General features: G+C 37.6%; 1 protein-coding gene and 1 long non-coding RNA gene across 2 annotated transcripts; both read left to right on the top strand.

Annotated features, from left to right (window-relative positions):
• Window positions 1–1,556: 1,556 nt before the first annotated feature.
• LOC131014016 (uncharacterized) lies at window positions 1,557–5,965 on the top strand. The gene is made up of 2 exons (XM_057941953.1): window positions 1,557–1,786; window positions 2,292–5,965. The coding sequence occupies exon 2, from the start codon at window positions 2,931–2,933 to the stop codon at window positions 3,792–3,794; it is 864 nt and encodes a 287-aa protein (XP_057797936.1). The 5' UTR covers window positions 1,557–1,786; window positions 2,292–2,930; the 3' UTR covers window positions 3,795–5,965.
• A 7,998-nt stretch (window positions 5,966–13,963) lies between these two features.
• On the top strand, window positions 13,964–16,242 carry LOC131014024 (uncharacterized). The gene is made up of 2 exons (XR_009097945.1): window positions 13,964–14,438; window positions 15,606–16,242. It is a non-coding gene; the product is annotated as an uncharacterized LOC131014024 (long non-coding RNA).
• The last annotated feature ends 1,400 nt before the right edge of the window (window positions 16,243–17,642 follow it).

The following is a 17,642-nucleotide window of genomic DNA, read 5'->3' as shown; positions in this document are numbered from 1 at the left end:
ACAATTTTATTATTGATTTTTTTATTGTACTAAAAGTTAATAAAGTATACATATATTTTGGTATAAAATTTTATTGAATTACAAATGATAAACATAATTTACATCTTGTGTATTTTATAAAACTATAGTGTTTAAAATGTCATCTATTTAGATGACATTTTAATTTTACCTATTAATTTAAAGTATAAGAAGACGAAGTTGTATTATTTTTTATGCGTGTAAAGGTCATAATAAAAGGTATATTAATCAAATTTGTACTTCAAATCAAAATTTTAAAATAAAAAGTTATCTTCTTAATATATTATGAAATTTAGAGTTGTGTAATACAATTTTGTATGAATGACTTAGAAGGAATAATTAAATTGAATAAGATATATTATTCCTTAAAATGAAAAATAAAATTTTAAATCATATGATGTTATTCCTAAAACTATAAAATGTAACCTTTGATATTAATTATGTACAATATTGATAGGAAACTTAACCTTTTATTTATATAGTAACATAATGATAGCAAATTTGTCCCAATTATAGTACTGCAACTATAAACTCAATTTTTTTTTTGATTGGCAGAATCAATTATTATTTCGGTTCGAGAGTTTAATTGAAGGTTGGCCGAATATGATCGAATTAAATTACCCATTTAATGTGTAAAAAAATATTTCAAGTGTTATCTTTCTTACTCTTCTATTATATTTTATCAAAATACAAATTTTAAAATTAAACTATATATCATTAACTATAAATAATTTGTTAGAGCATATTAACACTCGTGTGTTAATATATATAGTGTATATTTTTATATAATTTTGTATAAATTATTTTAATATAATGGCAACTTTAATTTTGGCAGGTCAATTTTAATAGCGAAATTCACTAATAGTTTTTGGATTTACAGTTCATTACTGCTTCGAGAAAATATGTTGTGAAATACAAATATATTAAAAGTTTCAAAAACTCCTCGTATACTAATATAAAATTTGAAAGGAAAAATATTTAGATATTTTGGTGAAATTTTTAATAATAATAATAATAATAATAATAATAATAATAATAATAATAATAATAATAATAATAATAATAATAATAATAATAATAATAATAATAATAATAATAATACTGATCATTAGATAAAAAAAATATTTTGTCAAGATTTTGGGTCATTCATATGATACATGTCCAATTATAAAATGAATTCATCTTTATTGATTAGAGCTATTTTACATAATAAATAATTCATCAATTTTATAATCGTGTATCACACGAGATGATACACTGGACGATGTACTAGTTAAATTTTTATAATCGTGTATCACATAATAAAAAAATTAAATAAGATGATAAAATAAGTATCACACGGGAGGATGTACTAGTTAAATTTTTAATAATGTCACCAAAAAAACATCTACTAATATTATTAATAATATTTAAAAAACAAATAAAAAGATAAAATAAAGAACTATTATTCGTGAATTTAGAGGGACCGTGAGTTATAGTTAATTAAATTGGTGTTATGACCGTGTGTTAGAATTTGGAAATTAACAATTAAATTTGAAATCGATTTCCCCTCAATTTGTTTTCCTCCCTCCAAATTTCACCAATAAAGCACAAACCCTGGTAATTCTCGGTTGTGCCCGCCGTTTCCAAAACATGGTCTTCACCTCTCCACCAAATTCATTCTTTCTTTCACACAAGTCTTCCGCTCCCCCCTTCTCCTAAATCGAACCGCGCGCCGCCTCTAATCATCAAATCTATCTCTTAATTTCTTACATTCAATCCATCCAATGTATGTTTTTCTTACCCCAATTACTTATGTTTTTCAATTCCTAGCATGATTTACTAGCTTTTGACCGATTGTTTTGTTTTATTCCATGATTTATTTTCTTAGTTCCAAACTAGGGCTTAATTTGGGGAATTCTCGTTTTCTCTTGATTTCTCTTGATTCTATGCTTGTATTTGGACGAATTCATGCTTAGGAATGTCTTATATATCATGGGTAAACTTAATTGTTGGTCAATTTGAGCGCTTGGTGTGGATTTGGTTCTTATGCTATGATGTGGGGGGATGATGTTCTTTGGCCTTATTCTTTTGCTCTATATTGTTTTAGCTTATGTTTTTACGCACATGCTACATATTTTATGCATAAGCAACACATGAGTTTGGCCTTTAAATTGTTTTGATATGTTGGGTGGTGGCTTGTTGTGCCTTGGTTTTTTTTTTTTTTTTTTTTCTTATGTGTGTAATTTAAGTTTGGGGGATCGTTTCTAATGCAGCGTGTTTGGGTTTTGCAGTATTCCCAGCATGCCACCTAAAGGCAAAGCAACCCGGGCTGCCAAAGGAAAGGGCACGGCCACTGGCTCGTCCTCTAAAACCACCCATGCGGTGCAGCCAGTCTCGGAGTTCTCACCGGCTCACTTTGGTGTTGAACTCCCTGATGATGCCTCATTCAAGAACTGGGAAAAGCTTATTCACATCCCAGTTAAGCCCACTAAGTATATCTGTCCAACTACATTGGAAAAGTTGGGCATCACGGATGATGTATGGGCCATGGTAGATCGTGTGGGACTTCGGAAGGTCTTCACAGGGAATTGGCTTACTTATAGGATTCTTACGATCGAATTCCTGTCGACGTTGAAAATCACTTATGATCGAACCATTCCTACAGAGTGCTCCTTCCGTTTGCTCAACCAGGACTACAAGCTTCCTTGTAATAATTTCAATGACATTCTTGAAAGTCCGCAGAGCGGGGTGTATGGTGTTGCGGTTTTCAACTGCGGACGTTCTAGGCCGCCATGGCTGACTTAAATCTTGAGGACAACAACCACTTCGTTACCGGCCGTGCAAAGGCAAAAGCTTTGAGAAATCCGGTCTTCCGCTATCTACAGCGGGTGATGGCGTACAACTACTTTGCCTGAGAAAATGTGGGCAACATGCGATCTGACAAGTTGCTACATCTCAAGTGTATGCTCAGAGGTGACAAGATTGACTTAGCTCCTCAGTTGCTGGATCAGTTTCACAGTCAACTCACCTCCCCGACCGCCTCCATTGGCATTGGAGGATTTTTCACCGCACTTGCTGACGAGTTGAACATTGAGATCACGGAGACCGCGATTTCTCAAGATATCTTGGTGGATTTCAAGGTGTTAAAAGCAGCGGGACATATTGCGGGTGGCCGAAACTTATATTGGGTCTTGAAGCCTAAGTTGTACTTTCCATTGCCCAACCCACATTTGACTACTGTGCTGGATGTGGCGGATCGCTCGAACTGGCTGATGAACACCCCGGAGCACCTCAACCTCATAGTCAAGCGTCCACCGACATCACAGGCAGGACGGGCCGCTGCAAGAGATGAGGCTGCAGAGGAGGAAGCAGCTTATGAGGCAGGGGGCGACGTGCCCCAAGAGTCTGAGGCGGGGACTTCATCCTACTTTCCCCACCACCATGCACCTCCGCCGCCGCCCGTTGGATACGATTTCAATGCTATGGAGCAGCGGCTCTACGGCTACATAGATGTCGGCTTTGCCACAATGCAGCAACACCTCTACGGCCACATGGATGCAGGTTTTCAAAACCTGCAAACCGACATGTACGGCCACATGGACAATCAATTCGCTGCATTTCAAAGGCAGCAACAGGGCTACTTTGATGCTCAATTTGAAGCTGAGCGCACTGCCTGCCTAAGGCAACATGAGGAGTACATGCGCCAACATGAGGCGTATATGAGGTTGATGAATGATTGGCAGCGAGCCTTCCCAGGACCGCCGCAGGATCCTCAGGACCCGCCGGCCCCTTGAGCCCCGATGAGTTCGACTCCGTGCCCTACACTTCCTTTTCAAACTTATTCTTCCTTATGGAGAATAAGTTTGGGGGGATGTGGCTGTGTGGGCACTCTATCTTTATGCTTTGCTTCTTTTTAGTTTGTGTTAGTTGTTTTTAGTCTTGTTTGTTTTGGTTAGAGTCGTTTTTGTGAAGTTGTCAGTCTTGCTTTTGTTTGTCTCTCTGTGATGATGCCTTGGTGGAAAGATGAGATGTACATGGATTAGTTGGATGACTGGCCTATGATGATTTCTGTTTTAAACTTGTGAAATTGCATGTGTTTGTGTTGATATTATTGAGATTGAGCATGATTGATGAATGATAAGCGTGGTCTCTATATGTTTGCAATCAATGATATAAGCTGTGAGATTTGAGCCTTGACTGTCACTATTTTCTACAGTCTTATTTCTTTTTCTTAAGTGATTGTTCGAGCATGCATGTTTCTCACTAGAACTTGTCTTAGTTTCTCCCTCGAGGTCACATAGTGTGCTTAATAACTGTGAGATGATAGAAGGCTATCTTTGCTAGCCCATATATATCATACTTGTCCTTTTACTTTATATGATCCTAGTTCGCCCTTTTGAGCTTTTTATTATCCATTTTATTTGGTTTAGCCGTGGGTGGGAGCTTGGAGTTTGTTGTTATGGGATAGTTGGTTTGTGGAGGTGTGTGATTATGGTTTATGAACTTTGATCTTGATTGGAAAAAATCATAGTATCCTACAAGTCGTTGAAAAAAAAAAGTGAGAAAATTGGAAAAAATTGGTACATAGGATGCATTAGAAAGTCATAATGTCATGAGAAATAATTGTTGTGTTGTGATGAATTATATATTGAAAAATTTGATTTTGTGGAAGGTGGATGATAGAATTGAGTAAGAATGCTATAAGGTTAGTGATGATGTTACTTTGTTTCGCATCTTTTAGTCACTTAGCCAAATATATCCTACCTTGCCAAAGAGCCTACATTACAACCCTCAATAAAGACCTTTTTGACCTTGGTTATAGGAGCACACATTTAGTGTTGGAGAGGTGAGACGATTGACAATCTTATGGATGAGTACTTGTTCTGCTTGAACTGAGCGTATACACGTCCATGTTGATTGACACACTTGAAAGTTGAGAGTTCTTAAAATTCTTTATCTTTTTGGTGAGGATTGCAAGTCATTGAGACCATAATTTGAAGTTTGTCATGAGTGTTATATCTTGATGATAGGAGATACAAATGCATGTTGTTATTTTTGTTGATAAATCTGAAGTCACAATGTTATCCACTTTTCTCTGCGCTCTTGTTGATTCACCTTTGGTTCATCTTTGTTTTTGTCCGAGGACGGACAATGGTTTAAGTTTGGGGGGTTGATTTACATGCATTTTTCCTCTCCTTTGTCGTGCTTATTCATAGTTTTTGGGGTGTTTTCATTGAGTTCTTGAGTGTCTTTGGTTTGATTTGTTCAATTTTATGGAATAGACTACTCATCCGTGCTCGTGCTATTTTTACAGATTCTTGGACTCGATTTGTGAAGTTTTGGATGAAGTGTAGTGAAGTACGCGAAGTGACGAGTCCATAGGCACGAATGGGGCTCAAATCGGGCATCGGATGAGCAAGAACGAGCGTCGGGAAGTCCGCGTGTCGGAGGACACGCGGCCGCACGCGAGGAGGCACGACGGGAGGTCGCACGGTCCAGGCATGCGGCCGCATGCCACGGCCGCGCGACGATGCAGAATTCACTGGAGGACCGCGCGGTCAGGGGGCGCGGCCGCGCAAAGAGGCTGCGCGAGCAACCATGTGGCCGCGCGACACGCCGATTTTTTCCCAATTTTCTGGATTTTCTTTTAAAGCGCGATTTTGGGAGTATTTTTGAGCTGGAAGACCTAGGGCATATAAATACCACCCAATAGCTTATTCCAGGGAATCTTTTATCATTTTCTACATCTTTTGGAGAGTTGTGAGAGACAGAGCAAGAGCAAGATTGAAGATCTTCAACTTTACTACGGTTTTTCATTGTTGAATGCTTATTTGTATTTTTGAGATATTGATTTCTAGTCATATGTCTATGTGTGGCTAGAGTTCTTTTTCCCAGGGTTTAGGGAGTAGACACGATATAAATTTCTAACTGTTTGATTCAATTAATTGAGATTGTTATTCCTTTTTATGTTCTTGTTTTAATTATTTGCTTTATTCCTTGATCACCAATTTAGCATAATCATAGGTTTTAATTTGAGATCGGGAGATGATAATTATTACCTGAATTAAGAACATAAAACACAGTTATTTTAATTCTAAAGGGAGTTGATAATTGTGAGGGCGTTAATCTTAGGAACTTTTAGGAGTTACATGTTAGAAGTGCGATCCAGGGATGGTAACCTTGCATGTAATCAACGGTTTGTATGCCACGAGAGTGGGTATGAACTAGCTTAGAGATTGCCTTAGGAATCATCTTATTAATTGAATTGAACGTGTTAGTTAGGAAAATCTGTTGAAACCTTTGCCTTGGGAAATTCTCTCTTTTCTGTTACTCCGTATTTCTTATAGCTTGATTTCTTTTCTTTTCAGTTTTTATTTATTTTATTTGTTTTTCAAAATCAAAACATTAATTTTCGTTTGTCCAGATAGAGTAGAATAATTAAGGATAGGCATTGATAACCATTAGTCTCTGTGGATTCGACCTTGTCACTGCTATACACAATTGCACCTGTACACTTGCGGCGTTGATCACTAATTTCTTAGCAACAAATACCGCAACTAACACGGTGCAATTGTAGCAAATAATCAGTAACCGAGTATCGTATCCACAGGGACTGACACAACGAAACTACTTTAGCTATTTCCTAAACAGACTCTCACAGTATGCAGGTAAACGAAAGCAGGAAGGTTTAATTAACTTATACTAAAACGCAATTAACAATAATTAAAAAGACGTAGGAAAATTCGAATATTAAAAGACAACTGATCCTAGGGTAGTAAATTCATTAACTAAATCTATGCAATTAATCTATTAATCCTATGTACCAGTTTAATCCAGCTATGATGAGAGATCACTTGATTAATCAATTACTCTCGCTAGAACAGCAACGATCGTAGATTAGTAAATTATCTTTCTCCGTTAGGTCTCAAGAAAATCTACTAACTCTCAAGAGCTCCTAAGAATAGCTCCCTATGATCCACCTATCTCCGCTAGGTCTCAAGGTTAAAATCATATCATACATTCCTGAATCCGCTAAACAGTTATCTCCGCTAGGTCTCAAACCGAATATCTAAACATGCAAACTATTGATCAGATAATTCACAAGAAAATAAGCACCAGGAATTATGAATCATAAACTGGAAGGCACAAAGGTATTAACAAATAAATCACATAAATTCAATCAACTATTTACAAACCCTAGAATCAGCTAAAGGAAACTAGCCAGACATAGCAAAAGAAAGCATAAACATAATTAAGAAGAATGCAATTATAAAAACTAAATTATATAAAACCGAAAGTAGAACGATTGTAGCAGCTTGAATCTTCAATCTTGTGGAAATCCAATCCAAGCAGTAAAAACTGGAAAGTAATAAATTCTAAAGCTATGAAATTGAAAAATTAAAGTTTGGGACTGAAAAGGGCCCCAAAATAGGTCAAAAGAAGACCTATTTATAGTACCAGGGTAAAATACAGAGTTTGAGCTCGAAAAGGACTTGAAAAACGCCTAAAAAACGTAAAAATACGGAGGTGCGGCGGTCTGGCGGCGATCGGACGGCGCTCACCGCGCGGGCGCCGCTGGCGCCGAAAACTCGGCGGGCTGCCCGGCGGTCACCGGCTCCTTCCCAAAAATCCTTCTTCGGGCGGCGGTCGCCGCGGGGTCGCCGCCGTTTCGCTGCTACGCGCGACTTTCTTGTTTTGGTCATAACTTTCTCGTCCGAACTCCGATTTATGATCCGTTTGCGCTCACGAACTTGTATCGAGACGATCTATAACTTCTATTTCAGATAAGTTTTCAAAATTCGAACTCAATAAACCTGAAATGTCCTTCAAAGTTCGAGTAAGAATCATGTTTCAAAAGATAAAGCAAATTAAGCATAAAACAATCATCCAACACTCAGTTTCCTATAAAATTGACATCATATGAACACTAAAACCATGGAAACATGAGTGTTATCAGGCGTGTTAAAGAAAATAGCAAACAAGAGTGATGAAGAAGTTGTCAAAATTCTTGAAGATTCCAAGTCTAAGAACAAGTACATGAATAGGCTTCTTCCTGAAAGAGTTCAAGCTCTTATTCGCACACGTAATTGGTTACATGGTTATTCCGATGGTAAGATTCCTTTTTTGTTATTATGTTCTAAATTATCAAACTATATTATACTTTAATTATATTGTTTTCTTTTAATAGATGGTGAAGACGATGAGCAAGAAGACAATGATCAAGTTGAAGCACGAAATATTATCAATGTTGAAGAAGAGTGTTACTTAAATGTTTAGACTTTACATTTATTTTTTAGATGCTTTGACTCTATGATTTTAAACTATTGTTGAATATTTTATTATTTGTTAACAAAGTTGAACATTTTATTGTTATTAACTTATTTTATATGTTATGTAATCTTGAATATTTTATATTTTTGCATTTCATGCTTTGCTATATAATTTATATCTTTAATATCTATGTATATTTTATACACTAGATCATTAAGAATAATAAAATACAAATGATAATTTTATTTTTACGCCTTTAACTTGATTAGCTCGATGGGCTAGCCCGAAACCCGAACATTTAGGGTTAGGGTTGAAAATTTATATCCCGAAAAAATCTCCAGCCCGATTAGCCCGCATCCGATTAACCCGAAACCCGATAGGACTAGCCCGAAACTAAGTGGGCTTGTTCGATTGACATCCCTACACAGATATATATTATACTAAATAACTGAGCATTTTTATTACAACCCATGCACCCCCAATCCGATTGTTATCTCCCTAAACAAATTGAACTAATTCATTATTTTTTTTTTACACGAATTAGTTGAATATTAATTATTTTGTATGAACAAATTATCAAGCAATTATGTTCTAGTTAAAAATATGCAATATATATTTAGAATGAAAGATCACGGAATTATCATTAATTTGATATATGTTACTCTATGTAAAATAAGCAAGTTATGATCATTTAAAGATCTAATATTTTTAAGTAATGATATTTTTTAAATACTAAAATCTGTAATTCAAACTTTTTCAATTTTTCTTTTTTCTTGATTCTAATATTTTAATTTTTCAAATCATGTATTTATGTTTATCTTATATTTTAAATTCATAAATGTCAAAAGTTGAATTTTAATATTATCATATTTAGATTCATAATACATGTGCATCACACATGGTATATTAATATAGGGTTGGGTTCATGTGGATCACTATGCTTATAATAGATCCGTAGATCCAAATCTAGATCACACATTTATGACATGTGGCGCATCAAGATGCATAAAGGCATTTCAAGGCAAAATCTGGAGAGGGGTAAAATTGGAATGTAATTTTCGAAATTAAAAAAAAACATTAGATTTTCTCAAAATAGGTATATTTTAGATGCATAAAGTTTCATACGAGAATACATGAACTTTCATATAAAAATGCATAAAGTTTCATATAAAAATGCATAAGATTTCACCCCACCCCAACCCCACCCCCCACACCCCTGAACCCCACCCCACCCCAGAACCCCACCCCCTACCCCCCACCCTCCCCCCCCCAAAAAAAAAAATTATTTTTTTAAAACTGATTTTCTGACCGCTGACCCACCCCTACCCCCCCACCATTTTTTTTTATTTTCTCAAAAACTGATTTTCTGACCACTGACACCCCCACCCCCCCCCCCCACCCCACCCCCCAAATTTTTTTTTATTTTTTGAAAAACTGATTTTTACATGCATAAAAAATTACATGTTTTACATGCATATACTTTCGCACAGAAATGCATATACTTTAACACAAAAATGCATTACATTTTTTGAAAAAAATATACTCCCTCCGTCCCATTAGACTTGGCACACTTGCCTTTTTTGTTTGTCCCACTAGAATTGGCACTTTCCTAAAATAGCATGTGGTCCCTACTTTCTCTACTCACATAAAATAAGTGGACCCTACCAACTTTACACTCTCCTCCCTTTATTCTTAATCTCCGTGCCCAACTCAAAAGTGCCAAGTCTAGTGGGACGGAGGGAGTAATTTTTTTGGGCTGGAGGGTGGGGGGGTGGTTAGCGGTCAAAAAATCAGTTTTAAAAAAAATAAAAAATAAAAATTTGGGGGGGGGTGGGTGGGTGGGGGGTGCGGGGAGGGGGGGTGGTTCAGCGACTCAACAATCAGAAAATCATTTTTGAAAAAAAAAATCGGGGGAGGGGGGGGGGGGGGTGGGGGGTCAGTGGTCAGAAAATCAGTTTAAAAAAAAAAATTGGGTGGGGGGTGGGGGTGGGGCAGGGGTGGGGTGGCGAAAATACTAGATTTATTAAAATGAAATGCATTTTTTGTATAATTTAATGCATTTTTATGTAAAATCTTTATGCACTTTTGTTTGATTTTATATGCATGTGAAACATGACTATTTTGGGGGGTGGTAATGGGGAGGGTTGGGGGGTGGTGTGGGGTGGGTTGGGGGGTGGTGCGGGGTGGGGTGGTGAAAATACCAAAACTGTAAAAATCAAATGCATTTTTCTGTTCAAAGTCATGCATTTCATGTGAAAACTTTATGCATCTTCGTGTGAAACTATATGCATCTAAAATATATCTATTTTGAGAAAATCTAAAAAATATATATATTTTTTTTAATTATTAAATCCGAAAATTACATTCCAATTTTACCCCTCTCCAGATTTTGCCTTGAAATGCCTTTATGCATCTTGATGCGCCACATGTCATAAATGTGTGGTCTAGATTTGGATCTAGGGATCTATTATAAGCATTGGGATCTATATGATCCCATTCATATTAATATATATATATATATATATATATATATGTATATATATATATATGTATGTAAACAGAAGAATGTGTAAGTAGATTCATTTTTTTCATTAAATAAATTCAACTAGAATAATATAATTGAAAATTTATAATTAAATGTATAATTGGACGTTTTCAATTAAATTATCTATTACACAAATAAACAACAATTTTAAATCATTATGCACGTAACACAAATACTGCAACTATCTAATGCTCAAACTAAATTAATGTTTATTTAGAAAAAAATTAATTCACTCATCCAACTAAAATTAAGGCAAGCTAACTTGTCATTTTTCTTCTTTTTATTTCATACGTCATTTTCTTCTTTGTGTGTAATCGAGTTCAAAATAAAATATGCAATATGTTTAGTAAATGAATGTTTATGAAAAGAGGTTTAATTTGATGTATGATATGTATCAATTGGATTTAAAATGAATCTGTTACAGTAGTTTAAATTTTCAGCATATTATTTGAATGAATCTAACATGAAGGGTGCGGATGAGGGCTGGGTGGGCTCGTGCGCGTGACATCGTGACAATAGGAGCACGGCTCACTGATCAAACGACCCATAACCAAAGACATGAAGGCACAATGAAAACCCTTGTATCAATGACCGAATGAATTACCCAATACCTTACCTAGACTATGCCTAGACCAGGTTTCCTTTATTAATTATATTTCTCTTGTTTTATTTTTAGCTTTTACAGAGTACTGGCAAATGACACATTTGCCCAGAGAGGGCAACCCTTTATAAACTGTGACACTAAGTACTGAGATACACTGATTCCCTGTGAGTTGGACCTTATACTTGTCATTAACCGATCTTGATTGCAGGGCATAGGACAATTACAAATTTTATTTTCCCGAAGTCATAACGACGGGCTTCAGCAAATTGGCGTTGTTGCCGGGGAATCGGTGATTTGGTATTTTAGTACTCTTTTATGATTTGATTTTGCCCTTGTATGCTCATACCTAATCCTGCAGGATAACATGGTGATTTGTGGTTTGATCCTAAGATCGAGGCGAACGAAGGCATAGGTTGCGAGAACTAAGGGGTCGAGGCAGAGGGAGAGGACAAAGAGGAGCAGTCGTGCCCTGTTTGGACCCAGACAAGCCGATATGGTAGACGCAGAACACAATGGGGGTGTGGATCCACCCCAGAACAGACCCTGAGGGAACTAACATTCCCTAATAATATGAGCCTGATGCTTTTGGGAATAACTTTACCCACAATTACTAAAAATTGGGAGTTACGACACTCATTCATACAGATCTGCCCAAGTTTAGCGATATGCCCGGAGAGGATCCTCAGAGGCATTTGCAAGACTTTGAGATGGTGTGCGACACAGTCAGAGCAACTGGAAACAAGGCAGAGTATATCTGCCTCATCTCGTTCCCATTCTCCCTAGAGGATGGTGCGAGGGAGTGGTTATACACTTTACCCACAGGGAGCGTCACTTCATGGCAGATAATGCAGCAGAAATTCCTAGAGAAGTACTTCCCTGCATCGAGGATCCACAATGCAAGGAAAAGAATAAGCACCATACATATAGGCATGGTGGAGAGACTCTATGACTATTGGGGTAGATTCAAGCAAACGTTGGCCAAATGCCCGCAACATCAGATCTTTGACCAGGACCTCATCCAATACTTCGTGAATGGATTGAGGCCAAATAATAAGCTATTATTCAATGCAGCGTGTGGATGATCGATACTCAATAAATTGCACAATGAAGCTTTCAAGCTCTTTGCTGAAATGACGAAGGAATTCCAAGAGGATGGCTCAGTTTTGCCCAAAGGGAACACAACCATTGTGCCCCATAACCAGAACAACAATTCCAAGATAGATGAGTTATGTGATGCAGTGAAACAAATGGTGGAAATGATGAAGCCCACAATCAAGAAGTTCGTCAAGGCATGTCAACTATGCTCTGATACCAACCACATGACGGACTAGTGCCCCTCCCTGATCGAGGAAGAGCAAGTTAATGCCTTTGGGCATAACAAAAACAACAACAACAACGGAGAGAACTTTGTGTAGAAGCAGCGCTAGGACCAGAACGGTTAAGGTTACCACCAACCATGGTGAGACCACGAGAACCTATGATACGGGGGTAATCATTACATTGCCCCCAATCAACCTCCAATGTAGCAATAGAATCAACAGCCGAATTAGGACAAAGCACCAACAATGGAAGCCATGTTCGAGTGCATGCAAGAGATCCTACAAGAGAATGAAAAGTTCAAGCTTGAGACCAGATGAGCCATACGCAATCTGAACACTCAAATGGCCCATATGCAGCAGAACTTTGCCCAGATGAACGCAAACAAGAACAATGGACATACCCAGGTCGTGGTACCCAACAAAAAGGCACAGGTGAATGCAGTACACTTGAGGAGTGGCAAGTCTTTGCCCGAAGTAGTGCATATGCCTGAAGATGAGTCTGTGCCCACAGATGATGAAGAGAAGGTGGACGAGGAGATCGAGATAGTTCTACCCATTGAACATGCGCCAAAACAGAAGAAGAAGGAGGATGCGTCCAAAACTGAAGAGAAATCCAAGGTGGCCATAAAACCTCATTTCCCAGACCGACTAGCCAAAAACGGTGAGGCAGAGGAGATGAGCAGTCTGCTCAAGATGTTCCAGAAGGTGGAGGTCAATATCCCATTGCTTAAAGCACTGCGCACTATGCCCAAATGCGCCAAGTTTCTCAAAGAAATTTGCACCAAGATGGTCATGTATAATGATGATGCAAAATTTCCATTGGGGGAGCAAGTGTCGGCTATGCTCCAGAGATATATGCCCATAAAGTGTGAAGATCCGAGGATGTTCTATATCCCTTGTATCATTGGGGACATGAGAATAGACCAAGCCATGCTGGATCTAGGGGCGTCCATCAACGTTATGTCTTTGACCATATACCAGGAGCTAAGGATCAGACCTGTAATACCCCGATTTTCCTCAATAAGGATGTTAGAAGAATTAATGAATTTAGAATTAAGTTGATTCGCACCCCGAAGAAAAAATTGTTTTTTTTTCCAACAAAGAATTTATCGAAAGTTTTTTTAAAAAAAAAAGAAAAAAAAAAGAAAGCGAACTTTATAATTTGCATAATTTCGATTACATGAATATAATTTAAGTTTTCATAGGAATCAATTATGATGGATCTTCAAAATTTATTTATTTCGGAATAAATTGGGCCTAAGTGATTGTTAGGCATTTAAGAGTATTTTGTACCAGATTCTTCGGCCCATTATACAATTATCATTTTTCTTTCTTTCTTTGAGCTCACGCCTTCTACAGTGGTGAACCAACCAGATATTCATATTTCACTCTTACTTTGTTTTTATTGAAAGAAGAAGATGCATCCACTCAGCTCGTTTTCACCTATTTAACACCCCACTCATTCAACTTCTTCAACCACAAATTAGCTAATCACCAACGAGAATTAATTCTCCTTCCAACCAATTCAATTCAGTTCATCCCATTCCCCATCAAACTTCTATCTCTCAAATCTCAATTTCAAGAACTCTCACAATCGCTCAAGAATACCTACAAGTATTTATAATCTACAAAATCAACAGTTCTTCCACAGCCCATTCTCGGCCATAAATTCAAGAAACCGAAATTTACTTTCACAGAGGTAAACCAACTCACATATTCATGCCATAATCAGTAATCTATTTCATAAAGAACCATCACATTAACAAGGAATCTTGAAACAGAAAGCAAGCATAGTATGGCATATAAATTGACTTTGCTTATACAATATATGAACGCATATATACATGCATTTTCTGTAATTAGGTAATCAATGCTTTGTAATGCAAGAACCGATTTGTGTTTTGTTGTGTGAATTTTGAGAGGCTACTGCTGGGGTTATGAGTCGAAGACTGGAGGAGAGAGGACCAGAGGGCTGCTGTCGGCGGTGGCGTGGTGGCAGCGACGCCGATGGATGGCGGCGGCATCTCGCCGGAGAGAGAGTGGAGAACCGTGGCTATCAGTCCAGAGAGGGAGAGTTCGGCGTGGCGGTGGCGGATAGCTACTGCTGCAGCTCTCCGGCTGAAACAGAGGGTGTGGGGCGGCGATGTCAGAGAGGATGAGGGAGGCGGCGATGGCGGTGGTCCGGCTGACCGCTGCTGTTGGCTGAAGCAGAGGGGGCAGTTCCGGCGGTAACCTCGCCGGAAATCGAAGGAAAGAGGACCTAGGGTTGCTGATTTGGGAATTTTTGGTGAGGGAGGAGATGAGGGGGACGAGCGAGGTAGTAAGTGAGAGATCAGAGAGGTGAGGGAGAATGAGGAGGGTGGCTGGCACCGGCGACTTTGCCGAATCAGGGGGCGGCGGCGGCGGTTATCTGGAGATAGAGAGAAAGAGAGCTTGGGCGTGTTATAGAGAGTGAGAGACGAGCGTGAACTGATAAATAAGGGATAAGAATTTGGGTTAGGACCGAGGAAGCATTGGGCTCAGTTTGGGTTTAGTGGGCTGCCTTTTTTTTAAAACTTGGGTCATTAATTATTTTGGGCTGCATTTTTATGATTTGGTTATAATTGATTGATGGTTTAATTTAGAATGTGAAATAATTTATATACTAAAGTCTTACATATCTTTGTAAGAAAAATTATTTTTAAGTTGAGTTTTTAAAGTAAAAGTCGAGCAAGGGTATTGTTGGAACCCTTAGCCAAGAAAATGGTTTTTAAAGTTTCATGTTGAATTTATGAAAACCCGGGTGTTGCGAATCTAGTTAGAAAATGATGACAAGTCATGAAGGTTAAGCTTGATTTTAGAACTATGATGAGAACTTATCTTGTAGGTCCTACAGAAGAGGATATTTAGGCTCTTGATCAGTTGAGTTATATTGTTTAGATTTTCTCCAAATCAGGTGAGGCTTTATTTACGAAATGCATGTTTGAGCTAATAAGCTCGGTTTTATGTAAAGTTAAAGTTGATGGTTCATGCTTAAAATGTTTTTGCTCTCTATTGGTTATTGTTTCTACCAGAACATTGTTGGCTCCGCCAACTAGAATTGTGTACGTACACCAGAACCTGTTGTCTCGAGAGATTCGGTGACAACCAGTTGCAGATAGCACGCCCAATAGATGAGACAGGAAAATATGAGCTCAGATTATTTTAGTATGCATGGAATGACTCATTTTAAAAACATTCTGTGTTATACTGTTTAAAGGCATGAATTATCTTTTTCAGTAAATGTTTTTTTAAAATATTTTTAAATGGCCCAATCCACTGAGTACACTAGTATTCAGCCCTGCAAATGTTTTCAAAACCTTTTGCAGATTGAGCAGCTGGTGGTGACGTGCGAGGCTGAGGAAGAGTTGTTGCTGTGGATTTTGAAGAAATACTGTGTTTACTTCCGCTGAAATAAATTCACTTAGTGAATATTATATGATGCCTAACTATGTTAATACTTTTATTCATATTTTTAATTTGAATTTCACTCTTCATCACTTTTCTAGCGATTGTTTTCTGCATCTATTATATGCTTAGTATAAGACGTTGTCTTGGTCTCAAACCTTCGAACTTTCGATCCTGATATGGAGAATAATTATGTTATAATGTCGTACTTGTTTTCTTTTAAATACGGCATATCTTCTATTAATGAGATGATGCCCAACCCTCAGGGCACATTACCCATTTTATTCAAGTAAAGCTTAGTAGTTCCGTCACATAGCTCATTTCTTATTCTCCCGGGAAATCGAGGCTGTCACAGACCACTCAAACCAACAAGGGTGGTAATCCAATTGGTGGCCCACTTGAATAAGAGGCCCAATTGAGAAGTCTTGGGGCTGAAGGCTGCTACAGTTTATACAAAATAGAAGCCACATATATCTGCTCCACTTACATTTAATTATACAAAAATTTAGTGTTTACGATTCACCACGTCAATTTTCATCCTCATATAAAACCCTTTTACCCTTGTTCCCCACCTAGTAGCTTAGATTGAATCATTGGAACAGTAAAGAATTTTTATTTTCCTTCTACAGCTCGCTCTTTTATTCTTCAAGCAACTTCTTACAATTCTTTTAAAGTGCTGCAGAAAGACAAAGACAACCAACACAACATAAAAGAAGGTTCTATCCACCAAACATTTTTCTTATATTTTGGTACAGAAAAGGGAATATAAAATCTCTTATTTTCTTGCAGAATTTACAAACAATCTCACGACTCACATCTTCAACCACATTTGTATTTAAAGTCTACACTTTAAACTCATTCTCAACACTTTCTTTTATTCTATTTATTGTTCATATACATAACCAGCAGCAAAGATTAGAGGACTTGAATATGCATAGTACTCACAGTGGACTAAACCTCTTAAACTCCATAGACTTCAAATTCCTAGACTGAAACTTTGACATATTCTAACCCTAAATGAACATACTACAAGAACACACACATGGCATAAGTTTTAAAGAATTTTGAACTCAACACCGAGAATCGATCTTGTTTTTCCATCTGTGAAATTCTTTTATTTAGCTTTGGTTTTGGGGGTGAGTGACGAGGAGAGGGGAAGGTTGTCAGAGGCTAGACGTCGGGTTGAAGATGCTGCCGCGGCCGGCGCTACATGGGTGGTAGCAGCTCGTGGGTTGCTTATAGTGAAGGCAGGCGAGGCGGCGTGGTTCGAGGCAGGACGGTGCGAGGCGGCATCCTAACTTAGTTAGAGGAAAGCATCCCCAGACTTTTTTATCACACTTTTTCTTCCGAATTTCTTTATCTAAAAGGACCAAAATTTATATTAACTGAATTTAATAGAAGTTCAAGGCACATAAGGGCTCTAACCATATTTCGACTTGTGATCAATCCATAGATACCAACAGAAAATAAATAGGCA

This window comes from Salvia miltiorrhiza, chromosome 3 (genome assembly GCF_028751815.1).
Source record: "Salvia miltiorrhiza cultivar Shanhuang (shh) chromosome 3, IMPLAD_Smil_shh, whole genome shotgun sequence".
Lineage (NCBI taxonomy): Eukaryota > Viridiplantae > Streptophyta > Magnoliopsida > Lamiales > Lamiaceae > Salvia > Salvia miltiorrhiza.
Note: the sequence above shows the minus strand (reverse complement) of the source record. Positions and strands in the feature narration are given on the sequence as shown.